The 16,330-nt window shown below is 32.5% G+C and overlaps 1 protein-coding gene across 16 annotated transcripts in view; it reads right to left on the bottom strand.

The window, feature by feature from the left end:
* Positions 1-16,330, bottom strand: part of RYR3 (ryanodine receptor 3) — a 202,157-nt gene that overhangs the window by 114,944 nt on the left and 70,883 nt on the right. For 11 of the 16 annotated variants that reach the window (XM_090141242.1, XM_090141234.1, XM_090141246.1 and 8 more), the window contains 10 exons: positions 14,060-14,184; positions 13,013-13,181; positions 11,817-11,952; positions 10,132-10,227; positions 9,369-9,487; positions 8,034-8,167; positions 7,015-7,256; positions 3,915-4,107; positions 1,399-1,615; positions 1,093-1,197 (listed from right to left, as the gene is read on the bottom strand). In XM_090141242.1, the coding sequence (XP_089997368.1) occupies positions 1,093-1,197; positions 1,399-1,615; positions 3,915-4,107; positions 7,015-7,256; positions 8,034-8,167; positions 9,369-9,487; positions 10,132-10,227; positions 11,817-11,952; positions 13,013-13,181; positions 14,060-14,184 (1,536 nt within the window). The remainder of the gene's footprint in view (positions 1-1,092; positions 1,198-1,398; positions 1,616-3,914; positions 4,108-7,014; positions 7,257-8,033; positions 8,168-9,368; positions 9,488-10,131; positions 10,228-11,816; positions 11,953-13,012; positions 13,182-14,059; positions 14,185-16,330) is intronic. The other 5 variants (XM_090141245.1, XM_090141240.1, XM_090141235.1 and 2 more) reach the window with 1 other exon arrangement.

A 16,330-nucleotide genomic window follows, 5' to 3' on the forward strand; every position in this document is an offset into this window, starting at 1 on the left:
AAAAAAACAGCAATTTCATGGGTTCTGCATAAATACATCAAACACATGAAAGCAAGCCTGCAAACTCAATGATTACTACTACATGCCAGAGCAAGCTACAGAGAAATTCTGCATAATGAGCTCTATTATACCCATTCTCATCCAAAAAACTTCAATAATCATTTGGTCATGTTCTCATTTCTTTTTTTCTGAAATATTAAAGCATTTTTTTAAAATTTTTTTCTGATATTACTGGCAATCTGGATACTTTTCTGATGCTTACTTAAACAGGCTCTTTCATTCAATGCTGAGTGTTTCTATCCTGGTGGCAACTAGACACCTCATATACAGAAATAGTTTTCCATCACAAAATGTTGATAACATTAATAAGAACAGTAAAGCTCTAATTTTCAGTAACAATGACATTTTAGCAGATGCTAACAGAGTTCTCAGTGAGAAATGAAAGAAAATTAAACGCAGAAGTGGAATTAGCAGCATATAAGAGAAGGAAAAATATTCTTTTAAAGTGTGATACAGTTATGATCATACTGCTGTCCTAGTAAATCTCAACTTGAAAAGAAGCCAGATGAAGTAACCTAAATTTAAAGCCGAAAGTAATCGTTAGAATTTTATATTACTAGGGAAAGATACCAATTCTAGTATAATTGTTGAATTTTGTATAATATTTTGAACATAAATATTTGTTCCCTATCTTTTAACAGTTTTTCATTTGATAATACACTTTGGACATGTTATCTCTTTAATCTCCAGCATCAGGGTAACCAAGGAATTTGTTGTGGATTTATGCACTGCTGGTATGATTTTCAGTAGAATTCCATTTTAGAACAGTTAGGACATTTCTCAGTGAACGTATTTTTTCACAGTGACTCCTACCTATAATGTTAAAATATGTGTCTTATTTATAGTGCAAATTTGTCTCCTAACCAGTTGTTAATATAAACATTTCCTACTAGCTTTACATAATCATCTATAATCAGTAGTTTCTTTTTTTATCTAGTTAACCACCATTAAACACTCTGTTATAGTTCCCAGTACATTTTTCTGGTAAGCTATTTTACATGTCTGTACCTAGGCAGGTCATTCAAATCATACCTTGCCATATGTCCAGCCCAGTTCTATTTTATTCATTCCCCACAGTTCATGGATATTTTCTGCTAGTTTATCCCTGATCTTTTCAAGATGAAAAGGAAGAGCAATCTAAGAAAAGAACATAACAGTTCAACAAGTAAGAAAAGGCTTTAGTTTGACCAAATCCTGTAGTACCAAGATAAACTAATTTAATTAAATACAGTAAAACATACAAATGATTAAGAAAGATAATAAGTTAGCTTAGCTTCTGAATTGCTAAATTACATGTTAAGAAATATTTTATATTTTATTACTGCATACGTAACATACCTGACTGGTGTCTATAGGACATGGTATAAATGAAGCTTGGGAGAGGAACTGTGTCGTACCCAGCAAATCTCTCACTCCATCAGAATCTCTCTTATATTCTTTCACTGGTTCCAATTTCATCTTTTCTTTTGGAAGCAAGGCTTCATAACAGGGAGCATAGCCAGCAGGAGGCAGAAATTTAAACTCTCCATGACGTCCACCCAGTAAGAAACGAGCTCTGTGCAATTTGCAGTGAAAAAATTATTCTCTTAAATAATCAGCATATATTAACATTATAAACATATTGCTTAGAGATATAAAAATTTACTTGAATAGCACGTATAAAATGGTAGTTTATTTCATGTTTTAATAAATGCTAAAAAAAAAAAAATCACCAAGCATTTCTACTAGCAATTACTTTCAGTATTAATATCATCTACTAACTTTTTTTTGAAGATCCATCTTAGCCAAAGCAAAAATAATTATTCAATCCAGTGTTGTATTGTAAAATAATATATTTCTCATTTAAAATCAAATAGTTATATAAATGAAGAGAAATTTTTAATACACTTAATGATCAAGAAAATCTAATTTAATTTGGATTGGTAGTCTAAAAAATACCACAGGGACCTTTTCTGTGCCACTTAAGATTTTTCAAATAACTATTCAGTGGACTCACACAGACAGGTGTTAATAAGAATCCAAAGGATATTGTGAAACAAAAGGCACTGTCACCATAACAGAGAAATCAAGAAAACAAAATTACACCAAGTGCTACTGAAAATGAGTTTCAAATAAATAGCCAGTATTCCTAATAAACCCATTAAGTTTTCTGTTTATTTTCAAAGATATACTTTTCTTTTAAATTTAAGAACATACCAGGAAAAAAAAAGTGTGAAACAATTCAACTTCATAGTTAGGTCCTCATGTAGGCCAACAATAGAGGTAAACAACTATGAAATTTAACAGTGCATGCATTTCTTGTGATGGGATAACCAGAGGTTTACAACTTTTTACTTATAATTCTAGAAATACTAGAACTATCAGATCAACCTAGTTCATAAACAGTAGACTTCATTAATATTTTTAAAGAGAGGAGATAGAGCATGACTTGCAAGTTTTCCCAAACAAGATGTTCATAAGCACAAATATCTGAAATGGTTCAATGTCCACAAGAAATATACTATTTCCTATACCTTCTAATTTCATTAATAATTTACTTTAAACATTTTAATGATCCCAATGTAGCTCAATATCTGACATGACAACTTTGAATTTAGACCTCTAATCTCCAAGCAGACTGTAATAACTTAAGAATAAAAAGGAGGTCAATTTTATTTTAAGAACTAGCACTCTGACTTTCTAAGTAGGCAAAAGACAAAGAAAAAAATGAAAGGAAAAGACTCTCATACAACAGTTTGATGTTGTTTCCTGTCAATTTGATAAATTTTTCTAAGTTATAACAAACCATTAAATCTCATCTACTCTTTATGATGGTCTAATTCCTGCTGAGAATTGTTTCCTCTTTGCTCTTTATTGCATTTCCCTAAGCTTCCACACAGGCTTTAACAGTCCTAATTCTGCAGAATCTCTTTTAATATCCCGATGACAAAAAGCGTGGCTTTCTGTCTCATTTTAAAAGAAATGTTCATATCTTTCATTTCGAAAAGCATGCTTGAAGTTTACCTGACCTTAGTCTTAAAGAGACTGAAAATCAAATATATTAAAAAAAAAATTAACTCCTAGGCTCAGCCTACAAAAGATAGAAGTTTCAACCTTTCATACTGAAGAATTCTTTATTTTGTGTACAACTTTTCTTCCTACAATTGCTGCCTGGTAGTATTAGCAATAAATATGCTACAGATGAACAGAAATTGTTCATATTAGAACAAACAGTGAGTGCAAGGGTACTCTTATTGATGCATTGGCTCTGTCAATACAACTGTTTTGGCCACTGAAGTACAATGACAACTTCAGATTTTCTGATAGATTTATCTCACTTTTTAACTTTAAATTCTGATTTTTTTTTTTTTAGGTTTGTATTTTATTGTTTTAGCTATAAAACAGGTGAGAAATGGGCAACATCAGTAAGAAGAATCCTGCTTCACACCAGCACATTAGTTTCCGATTGTGAATATGGTATCAGTTTTACTAATGGTTTAGTGTGGTTTTTTTTTTTTTTTTTAACCTCCTGCTGAGAATGCTGAATGAAATTTTTAATTAGTGTCAAATAAGGTGCTGTGTTTCTAGTGTGCCTTTTTTCCACTGATAATTGGAATGAGACAAAATTAATTTCCCCTAAGTCACCAAATACCCATAATAGTAACGATTTTCAGACACTGTAACCTGGTCAGGTTACAAATAAGCCCAACATTTCACCCTAAGGTGAAATGATCCCTGATAAAATCAATACTTTCCTGCCTCCCTCCTAGCTGATGGTTGGCAGAACAGAAAAAAAACTGCATAGATTTTATATAAAATCAGATAACATTTGTTGTGAAAAACTGCTAATAGAAGAACAATTAACTAGTACTTACTTTACACCCGCTGATAAGCTTACAACAGGGAAGAAAAACCCTTCAGTACAGAAGTTTTCAAACATTCCTTGTACAGGCTGACCATTAATGCGGAATGAAATGCTGGGCACACCTAAATCCAAGCAGCAGCTAACTACATCATCGGACGACAGCAAATGTTGATTCACAGATGCCACAGCTCTGGGTACTCGACCTAGAATGAAAATAATCAAGTAACCAGAATTTGAACAGTCTTGCATGCATTTAAGAATTAAGTGATAAATACATTTTCTCAAAGACATCATCAAGGTTTTGTTTTCAGACACAAAGACATGATCTTGCCCTCATAAGTTTTATGAATTGTTCTGCCTTCAAAAACAGAGAATGAATTAAGATTATTCAAACCGGTGCAGCAGAACAGTACATGAACTGAATAAAGCACTTGAGGTTTCTGACACCATTCAGAAGGCAGAACATGCACAGCTGAAATCATTTTAGTTCCTACTGTAACCTGATGCAAGTTTATTTAGAGAAAGTAAATTATGCACCCTGCTTTGATAAAACTGACATTGATATACTCGTCTCTTGAAGTACAAGAGTGAAGTGCAGCAGCCAATGTTCTGGAATAATATTTGTCCCTTTGTTCCCTTCCAACCTCCTGTTTGATTACCATACACCTGGAGCTTATATTAACCTTCATTTGGACCATCTATTATCAAGTACCACCAAAGACAGGAAGGACCAGACACATGATTTAGTGTAGCATGTAGTGTTCTCCTGAGCAATCAGCCTATAACATTGCACTTATGAACAGGACAAATAGTTTCAGAATCAATCCAGCTAGAAAGCAACATTAGTAGAAAAAAAACCAACAAAACAATTGTTTATGAAAAAATATTGTTTCATCTGGTGTACTGATAAACTAATTTAACTAAGTATCTTTTGAATACTGCATTCAAATAGACTACAAGTGTTAACTACGTGGGCAAGATGAGCTCACACAAGATGAGCTCACATTTAAGGTTATATTTATTGGACCTGGGATTATGGCCAAACATATTATTGTGATTCCATTAGCATTTAATTTTGTATTAATGATTTATTGAACTATTGCATATACTTTTCAACTTATCACCTCTCTGTCGCCATCTCTCCCCTCAGCTCTCCCCCCCCCAAAAAAAACATGAGTATGTACATAGAGATATTTTTACACAAAAAATCCTATGCTAGGATTTTGCAAATTTATTTGCTAAACTGTTAAATCAGGCTGGGGCTACAAACTGCACATTTACTTGAGATTTTTTAAAGAATTTTGAACAAATTTTAATTATTTTTATTTTTTAAACAGGAACATGCAGAGAGCTAAAACCCTAGGTAAAACAAAATGTTAAGTGCCCTCCAAAACAAAACTCTGCAATCTCAACTGAATGCTTGAACATTCCAGAGAAAGAGTGAACAGAACTTTTTATCCATCTCATTCTTGAACATGAATTTAGTTTTCAACTCAAATTTATCTTGAAGCAGACACACTCTGAATTATTAAAAGGTGTAAGCAAGAGAAAATGCAATCCTAGATAATAATAACACAATGTTAGTAAACATTGGTATATAAACACGGTCAAGTTTGTCGTACATCTTAGGTACAGATCACAATTGCCAGGGCTCTCACACTGCTTTGTGGCATTATAAAACTAGATTAAGTATGTGCAGTCTTAGAGAAATTCTAGCAACTCTTTCACTTTCTACCGATTTCTTTGTCCTTTCATTGCTTTCACAGAAAAGACAGTAACTGACATAATTTAGGATATATAATTCTGTACTTAAATATTTTCTTATTTTGTAGCCGTGTGTGATATTGCTTTTCTGAAATACAATTTATTTAGAGTATGTTAGGAAAATTAAGAAATCAAAAATGACTGCTATTATGCTTCCGTGTTGCCATTTTATTCTTAGAATTAGATAACTGCACTGCTTGTTGTTTCTATGGCACTGTATACTGACCAGGTCAATATGTTCTGTTCTGTAAGATACTTGTTTGTTTACAAAGAGTATATTCTATTTCCCTTTCCATGGAGTTTATGGAGTGGAGGACCATTTAAAAAACAAAAACAAACAAGACACTTTCAAAGCCTGTTTTCCAGTTAACTGCGCACACCAGAGGACATTCTTTAAAGCATCATTAGAAGTTTCTTCTATTTTCTACTTTTTCCTGAATGCTTATTCTAATGCATGCATTATTATACCTCAGATGAGCCCTCCTGTAAACACTTATTGTTCTTCTAGAGCTTTCACTCGAATCTAGCTGACTGCATGCACAGTCAAGTCCACTTACCTGTTAACTCACCCCACTATCATCTACAATCTGCATAAGCAAAGAATGGCTATTAAGACGACAAATGTAATATCACCGATCCTTAAGAGAGCAAAAAAATACACCATTGCTGCAATCCACTAACCTCTTGCTTTATAAAAACCAGTTAGTCACTTCACAGCAATATAAACTGAGTATCCTAGATATTAAAAAGCATTTATAGAAAATTTGAATTTTCTCTGCTAGGACTGTTTTCGTTCAAGTGTTCAATGCAAAATGTTTTTTTCAAAGAGCATAAGTACAGGTTTTAATTTGATGTTGCGTAATATTGCGTGGTAATTTCTAATTGCCAGAATTATCTTTTATGAACTGATTTACCGAAATCTAAATTCAGTTTATTCATCATGTGTGTAAGGAAAACGTCATTTAACTTCAACTGTAAGTGCAAAGTGAACAAGCATAACTCTGTGTAGATCCATACATAATGAATCTGTCTAAGATGAGTACATCCACCAATTTTTAACAGATACACTTAAGTCTTGATCTAGAGAACGCCATTTTTAAATTAAAATCATGAAAATAAAAACCACCTGCTAAACAGCCCAGCTGGCATAACTCAGTACTAAAATCTCAGAAAAGCAGCCTGACCTAAAATTCTAACTTCACGGTATTCTGAAGTTCTGAATACAGCTCAGTATAGATCAGTACACTATGTATGCACATACACGCATGTATGCACTTAAAGGTACTGAAAACAGAGTTTGGTAATCCCTGAATACAAGAATAAATGGAACTGAAGGAAGTACTTACCAGACCACAGATGAAGGCCATCAAAACCAAAAGAGTATAGGTCATCTCCAACGCCATTGCCACCCCATCCTTCTCCACCTCCAGGATAGGGGGCATAACCTGAAGTAGAGGCCCACCCAACCCGTAAATGGGTGGGTTCTGCCGTCAAAAATGGATCAACCTGATCAATTATTAATTCAAAGTACCACTTCTTGTATTGTGCAGAGCCCTCAGCAACACCCAAAAATATGTTTGGCCTTATGCTAAAATAAGAAAATATAATCCAGTTAGTGTAATATATAAAATGTGGCATATGAGTTATATTGTTGTATAATAGTCAAATTCACTTCACAAATCTTATAATTATAGAATGGCTTGGGTTGGAAGGGACATCAAGGATCATCAGGTATCTGCTGCAGGCAAAGTTGCCAGCTGCTACATCATGTACTAGATCAGACTGCCCAGGCCCCAACCAACCTGGCCTTAAACATCACCAGGGATGCGGCATTCACAACCTCTCTGGGCAACTTCTTCATACATACTACATGCTACTATTTATAGTATGTATATATATATAATATATATAAACTATACGTAAATATTATGTAAGTGTAGATTTCCACATTTTGCTTATAGCATTTGATTTGAGATAGCACTTCATTAGTTAGGCTGCTAGGAAATGTCTCTTAAAACACACACAGTATGTTTACATATGCCATCATAATTATTAGATAGAGTCATACTGTGTTTTGAGTGAGAAGTAAGCAACTTTCAACTTTCCATTTAATGTCAAAACAGATCTCAAAATCAATTAACAATCAAAATCAATTAACAATTCTCATCTGAGCATGGTTGCCAGGACAACTGCCATATCTTAGCAAAAATGGATTTTTAAGAATTTAATATATAAACAAATCTTAAAGTCTGTGTCTCAATATTGAAAACTGCAGAACATTTCTCAGGTTACAGGATGTTCTACAATTATAGAAGACATTTAGTTCATTATTATATTAGAAGAAAATGAACTTATCTCACAATACCTTGTCACATCATTAATCAAACGTGTTTGCAAAAGTAAGTCTCTTCTTGGCAGTAGATTGTCACAGATCAAGTTTTGATTGGCACGAACTGCCACTCCATTACAGACACAAAGAGAGCAAAGCACATCAAGAACCTGAAATAGGAAATCAAAAGAAAGTTGGGTAATGGTTTTTATTGTACATGCTGTAATTCAGTTGTTAATTTATATTCAGAATATATCTAAGGGAAGGAAAATAGTGGAGATTATCTTTTTTTTTTTTTTCTTAAATACAGATTGCATAGTCTATAATACTTGTGGTGGATAGCAAAAATTTGTGAATGCATTCAGAACACAGGGTTTGCAAAATGCCTCAAAAAAACCCTCTTTTGAGATTTTGTATTTTATTTTCTAATATAAAAAAGCAAAGATAGTACAGTTGCAAGTCAATACAATATATTTTCTATTCCACCTCATTAAAAATTTCAAAGGTAAAATGAAATACTTTGAGAAATTTACTGTGGTCCAAAGAACTTCCTGAGCTGCAATTCTCAGATTGTTTATGAATCTGTTATGAAAGCATGCTTTCAGTATGATAAATAATCCATGTGAATTTGAAAAATAAAACATTTAGAAGAGCTCATTATAAAGCAAAACAGTTTAAGAAATATCTAAAACTTTTTGGATTTTTTTTGTAAGAAATTGACATACTTGACTAATTAATGGTTACAACAGAGTTGACAGTGGGCAAAATCCTTTAAAATAGAGAACACGGTGCTTAATACTCAGGGACACAACATTCTCATTACAGACAAACAAATAATCCAGAGACTCTTAAAGATGCATTTGAGCTTTGATACACCATCTCAGAGATGATGATGAAATGGGGTAAAGTGTTAGAGACCATCCTCAAGGCACAGCATCATGTTTACACTGATGATTATGACTTTGGAAACTGCTGCCCAACGTAAGCAGATGCAGTACAGAACATTTGTGTCAGTCATTCTTGTTCTCTGAGTAGGTCTGCAGAACTCTGGGTCACAAAGCAGAGTTTACTCTGTCCGGATGCTTACAGAAACCAGCTAATACAAAATCATAGATACAACTAGTTTTGACTGGTTATCAATATTTCTTAATTACCTATGATTATGTCAGGCATATTTGCCCTACTTGAAACAAAAAAACAAGTACATAAGTTTCTTTTTTAAATCTCAACAAAGCAATATTGTAGACACACTTCAACTTTGTTTTATTTGTTTAAAGGTGCAAGTACTACTTATCTCCAAATAGATATTTCCCTGATTGTTTTATTTTTTCCCTCTAACTATCAAAACATCCTTAGTTTCTCCAAACATACCTTGTAATTGCGCCCATGCTTGTCCAACAGTGAAATAATAGATTTTATATGCTCCTCAGCTATTACATTTAAAGCTTCTGGGCTTTCAATCAGAATACAGTGCAACACTTCCAAAATACCTGAAAGAAGATCACAGTAATAATGTTGTCATTAATAATCTGCACAACTAAATACTGTCCAAAAACAGTAAACAGCAGAGTATCTTAAGAGATAATCTCTTCTACAGTCTAAAAAGAGAATAAAACCACTTGTTACTGATATGACTATGATGTGAAGTATGAAGATGTGAAGACATAAATGCATTATGAAGCACTTACTAGTTTATTTGAAAATAGCCCAATTTAAAGAGAAAATGCAAGTATAAATTCTTCCTTTCAATAAGAGAGATAAAGGTATTACTGGGGAAAATGGCATCGGTTGATTTTTTTTTGAACATCTCATACAAAAAGAAATTTCTATATGTTTATGTTATTTGCATTTGTATCTACAAGCAACTCTGTTCTTACCTGATAGTAACGAGACAATAGTCTGATAGGATGTGATACTGCACATAGCAAACGAATGGAACAAAACAGTCACATGAAAGTGCTTAAATATAACATTTTGCTCATTTAAAAAAAAAAAAGCAGTGGAGATACAGAGGTTTGTGCACTTTGTTTTTCTCTATTGCATGCTATTTTCAAGCAAAATTACTCTGGTGACTACTCATGCATGACATCTGCGTATGCTGTATTGATAGTTAATTCACACTGATAAGTCTTACCTGAGGAAGATTCTAATCTGTCCAATTTGCTTATTAGCCAATCAAGGTTACTGGAAAACTGAGTACAATTGTTTCTGTTGCCACGAATGAGAGCAGCTAAAAAACCCACACAAGATATAATTTTGAAACAGTAGATTTCTTTTTCAAAATCATTAATGTTGATCATATATATTTCTACACTTCCATAATAACTTAACAAACTAACACATCCTAAAGGCGACAATAACCTAAGAGCGATGTTAACAAATAATTAAGATTTTCATTTGAGTATCAACAACTAACATAACATCTAAAGATCATGAAGTTTGCTGTTGTTTTTTTTTTTTTTTCAGTTCACAGAAGCCCTACTGAGTAAAGCAGAATTAAACTCCTACCACTGGTTAGTAATAGAAATTATCTAACACCCTTATTTCATGCAACTATCAACATATTATGACATAATCAAAGGCTGAAAGATTTATATTTCCTACCAATGAATAGGAAGACCATATGCATAAGTTTGCATTCATGTACAGGTTCAATACTGTTCTTTAGCCAAACTTTTGAATAAAAATGTTATAGAATTGATAGCTTTCAGTCTTCAGAAGCATAGAACACAATGCTATTTGAAACTTCATTACTACTAAGCAATTGAGAATTTTTTCTTCTAGAAGTTATTACTGATTGTAGAAATAAAACAAATAGCATTTTGTAGATAACCAAAGATTTTTGTTTGAAAAATTAATATTTATTATGACAGAACACCTGTGTTCAAAATGCACCTGCAGAAGAAAATCGAGACAATATCAGAAAAGTACTACAAAGAACAAAGGTTTTCTTTTCCAAAATACTTTTCTTTGAACTCTTAAAACTGCACTAAAATTCAGACAATAATATTTCATTACTTTCTTAAGCACTTAAAAGACTTCAACAGAAGCAGCTTACTTACTGAGCTACTCATGTTTCTTGTCAATCTCACATTTCAAAGCTCTATTCCTACTTTGTTTTATTCTTGCTGTAACTTTTGACTTGTTTATTTTACTACGGTTGAGACTGTTTTTTCATTAAATTGAAATGCATCTACAACTCTACCAGAAGACAAGATTCTCCTATATGAGGAACTTAACAGTAGATGCACGTACTTCTCTGCCATAGAATTTTGGTCCTATTGTAACACCAGAGCAGCTCACTCTAGAAAACCTGGCATTGAAATTGAAAATAATATTTTATTTTTTATTTGATGTAATTCTTTTTATTAATACTTGAATCTAAGCCTCAAGTGAAAAAATGGATTCTATAAACCTATGAATTCTGAATATTACTTTTAAGTTTCTCTTCATCTTCATAAACAGAAAACATTTTCCAGTTTTTCTAAATATTAGAAATAATAATTCATGTCAGCTCACATACCACAAGTAATAATAATGAAAAAAACATGAATTTGGCATGTTGCATCATTTTATTTTTCTAGCTGGAATTTAATTTTTCCATCATAACATTGCTCAACAACCTCTATTTTCTGTAATTTGAGTCAGTAAGTACATGGAAGAAATTTTACAACTGATGTGACAGAATGAATAGCATACAAAACATTCTTTGGCAGTGAAGCAGTGAGTAGAATATACATCCTATATCCTATACATATATATATATATATATATATATATTTCTTTTTTTAACTTAAACATTTTAATTGAAGAACTTACCAAGCAGCTCATAAAGGAGATTTAAAATTTCTTTCCATGCTGTACTATTTTCTTCTCTTGCAATTTCTGCAAAATGAGCTGCACTGTTGTAGTCATTTAAACGATCAATGCAATTCAAAACCAGTGCCAGCATTCCCTAGACACACATAAGAGAGAGGAAAGTCATCTACATGTGAAATAAGCATAGGATGTCCTTTTAACAATTTATTTTTTTTACTGTATATGAAAAAGCATAATCCTTGTTTAAAAAGCAAGCAAGCAAGCAAACACACAAAAAACAAGAAAACTGTGTTCACAAGATCAGAACGTATATTTTCCTAAGTCGAAATTATCTATGTTGGAGAAGGATTTTATATCACCCCTTCCTCTGCTGAGAGTATATGGGGTAAGGAATAAACAAAGCTGACAATAAAGGGTATTACAATTTTTGAAAATATTTATTTTATATGTAGTATCTTCCTTACATAGAAAAAAAAAAAGTCTATACACAAAGGAATTTTATTTGATTAATACGGGTGGAAATTTTGCTAGTCAATAAAATATCTGTAAAACGAGTTAAAACACTAGAACAATTTTTTTTAACTTTAGTTTGATTTTAGACTGAAATGGTACTGAAAACTTGCAAGGAATTAGTGTGTCTCCAAATTTAAAAAGAAAAAAGAAAAGAAAAATTTAAAAAGAAGCACAACTTTGTTTCCAGAAATTAGCAATTCTACAATTATGTAACATACATCCTCCTCTAAAAGTAGTCTTCTCCCAACTTCTAGACATAAAGATTTCTTGTCTCATGCCTTGGTGGAAAAGACATCAGAAGTACCATCTATGATTCATCTAAGTTTTATTATTCATTTCAGGCATCCAGCATGTGTACATGTATAGGAAAAAAAATATTTTTTTTTTAAACACAGTATTTCTGTTAATGCTGACATCTGATTAAGGATGCCTATAAGTATTAAGATCAAATTTTATTAGATAGAATTTGTGGCTTGTGCAAAGTGTTTACATGAAAAATACAGAACAGAAAGTTATTATATGGCATTACAGTCTTACTATATACACATAAACTATGCAACTTTACATTATAAATGATGTGTAAAAATGACTGTGTTTAAATTGTTCTGAACGTTTGTGACACTACATACATAAAACACTACCTACATAAAACTAATGTAATGTAACAAGTTATCTCTCTCTACCTCATCTTTGAATAGGTTTTGTCTGTTTTTGAGGGACCGAAGCTTGTTTTGCTTATCCTCATGTTCCAGGTCTTCTCCAGGAGGCTGGAAGTACTTGATCAGGTCTTGCAGAGTCTGAGCCATCTCCTCAACAGGCAGGGCAATGGGTGATACTGTTCTGTTGTTCCCACTAAGGAAAAAAATAACCAAATCAGATAATAGTTACTGTCTCTCTGCTAATATGCAAAGAGTCTTACTGACTCTGAATAAAGTCTTATTGACTTTGAATATCCTTAAATTTATTTCAATGAGTATGAATGTATTGGTTTAAACTAAAGACTTAGGAATGCTCATATAATCATCTACACGACAGAAATGAGTGAAGAAGTTGCTATTTTTCTCTTCTTGGCTGATGTTTAGCCTTTTGCCCTAACTGTTCTTACTGCGTATAATCTATGACGCAGCATAAGGTTCATAAGAGAGGACTGCCCCTTTGGTCTTTAAGTCTTCCAGGTAACCACCAAGGTGACAGAGAATTCAACAGGATGGGTAACTAAAAAAGTACAAATAAAATGTTGCTGCCAAGATGTTGAAAAGAAATAAGATGATCTCCCTCCAGAGATCTACTTTGTATTTCCTTCTATTGTTCATTTGCAAGGACTTGTAGCTTTTAGTAGTAACCATCTATTTTACTTTCAAATATTTTGACAAATGTGAATACAGTTAAATACAGTATTTTGTTTACCAAGAAAAATACAAAATCCTTTTCTGAATATTCTCAATTTCTAGCTACTGTAAAATCTTTGCTAATATAATTTAGATCTATTATTTAAACTAGATTATGGCCCAGTTTACGTCTAGTTTCAAGGTACATCCAAAGGATCTTTGTTAAGCTGAGATTTATCTATTTAATAGCAATAATTATCAAAATGATAAAGTTAAAAAAAAAATCATTTCTTCTAAATACAAATATTTGGAAACAGGAAATAAGAATTTTGTTACAGACATTCTTCTCATTTCAGAATACTTACAACAAACAAAAAATATTGTATACAAGATGATAACAACTACCTTATAAACTGGCTGAATAAGCTTGTAGTATTGCGAATGATTCGAGCAGCCTGTGATTCTTCATGTTGACATCTTTGTAATGTTAGACCATCATCCATATGACCTTCCTGGTGTAATATAACCTATTGAAAGTCAATAACAACCACAAACGTGATTTTAAAAACCTTTGATGCTTTAAAAGTTCTTTTTCAAAATAAATTTTTTTTACATATTGTACCGAAAACACTAAAGACATATAGTAGTAGCTACTACTTGGTTCTTAGTTTATGTGAATATCTATTTATTAAATACAAATTTGTCAGTTTGAAATAAGAGTTATTCAGAGATTACATTTTTATTTACCTTCATACTCCTGAAATTTGCTAAGTTTATATACTTGTTTTCCATTTGAAAGAAGAAATGTCATTATTTCTATATTCTGAGAGTCAGGGAAAGATCTTCACTACTTAAAGCATAATCCACTACAAGACTAATGCACAAGAAGATTACTAACAAGAAAATCAAGCTGTAGTAATAAACATTATGATAATCACAACACAGCTAAAGGAGCAACGACATTTACTATTAACTATTCATCTAACTATTCTCTACTCATTATGTTGGATTCTTAATAGAACTAGAATTGAACTTAAAGCAACAGCAGATATCTTTTCAATTTTTCCTTTAACTAAATATCCAATATTCCACAAAAATCTGGCAAAATTTTAGACAACTTTTTGACAAAAAAGTCAAATTTTTGACAGCAGGACAAGGGGAAATGGTTTTAAGCTGAGGGAAGGGAGATTTAGGTTGGACGTCAGGGGGAAATTTTTTATGGAGAGAGTGGTGAGGTACTGGAACAGGCTGCCCAGGGAGGTTGTGGATGCCCCGTCCCTGGAGGTGTTCAAGGCCAGATTGGATGGGGCCCTGGGCAGTCTGGTCTAGCATTAGGTGGAATGGTTGGTGGCCCTGCATGTGGCAGGGGGGTTGGAGATTCATGATCCTTGAGGTCCCTTCCAACCCTGGCAATTCTGTGATTCTGTGAACTCACTAAAATAAGCCTTGATCATTTTGAATCATTAAAATTCTATACTACTTTTGTAAGAATGAAATACGAGCTCTGTAAAGGGATACTTTATGAGATTATCTGCACTCCAGAAACTGTGGAAATATGATGTAGAACACTTGGAAGACATTTTTGAATAACTATCTTGATAATTTTACCTTAAAGGGAATGATTTATTTATCAGTCATATTTATTTCTTTTCAAGAACTTCTTTTATATATGGTCATGCTGTACATGAGTTTGTTATCTGAAATAACACAGTTAACACAGCAAGGGGTATTCCTGTTTCTTAAATGAACAGTAACTGAAGAATGTTTCTTCCCATCAGAACTAATAATAAAACACTTGGCAATGTAATATGGATTCCACATTCTGTTTCATGTAGCTCCACATTCTGGAAAGGATGTTAGAGAAACGAAACTTTTCACAGACAGGACAGTAATGCTGCCACACCTTGCAATTTACTTCCAATACCATGTAGTCACAAAAGATTTAGTCTTCTTACTAAGCAGGAAACAGAATGGGACACTGGGAAGACAGAATCCCATCGTCATCGTAGGAATAGAAAAGGAAGAAAGTGTTATAATGTGAATAAATCTTGTACTAAGGAAACATTAAATGGCTGTGCTACAGAATTTCTCTTGTCAGTCATGCTATTGAGAAGAATGAACAAAACCAGCCAAGTACTGTCCTTATGTGACCACTTATGTTGTAACGTTGTATAACTAAATGAGATCATGGTGTTTTTCAAGGCAGTAGCTTTTTTTTTTTTTTTTTTTTTTTTTTAATAATATATTACCTTAAAGAAAAAAAATGCCAGTTACGCATATTTTCTGGGACCGCTCCATTAAGTAACACAAAAAATACATATTTGCTAACAATATACTGAGTAAAGATCATATTTGCTCAAAGAAAATTTTAAATGCTTAAAAAAGTTGAAAGGCTTTTTAAAGAGCGAAATCAATAGAAAAAAGATGTTTTATAAGATCAGTGGTATCTAAAATACTCATGGTGACCTGACAGCAATATTAAGCAGCAATTTTTCTTCCTTTTATTAAGGATTAATGAAAATAGCAGGTAAACACAATTGTGCTTTCACACATGCAAGGATTAGAATTTCTTCCTAATTTATTATTTTACAGATTATTGCTATTCTAGACTTCCTACACTGATTCCTTCTTCAATCATTCCTGAAAAGAGAAATTAAAACCAAGATCTTGCTT

This window comes from Phasianus colchicus, chromosome 5, assembly GCF_987193195.1.
Source record: "Phasianus colchicus chromosome 5, bPhaCol1.hap1.1, whole genome shotgun sequence".
Lineage (NCBI taxonomy): Eukaryota > Metazoa > Chordata > Aves > Galliformes > Phasianidae > Phasianus > Phasianus colchicus.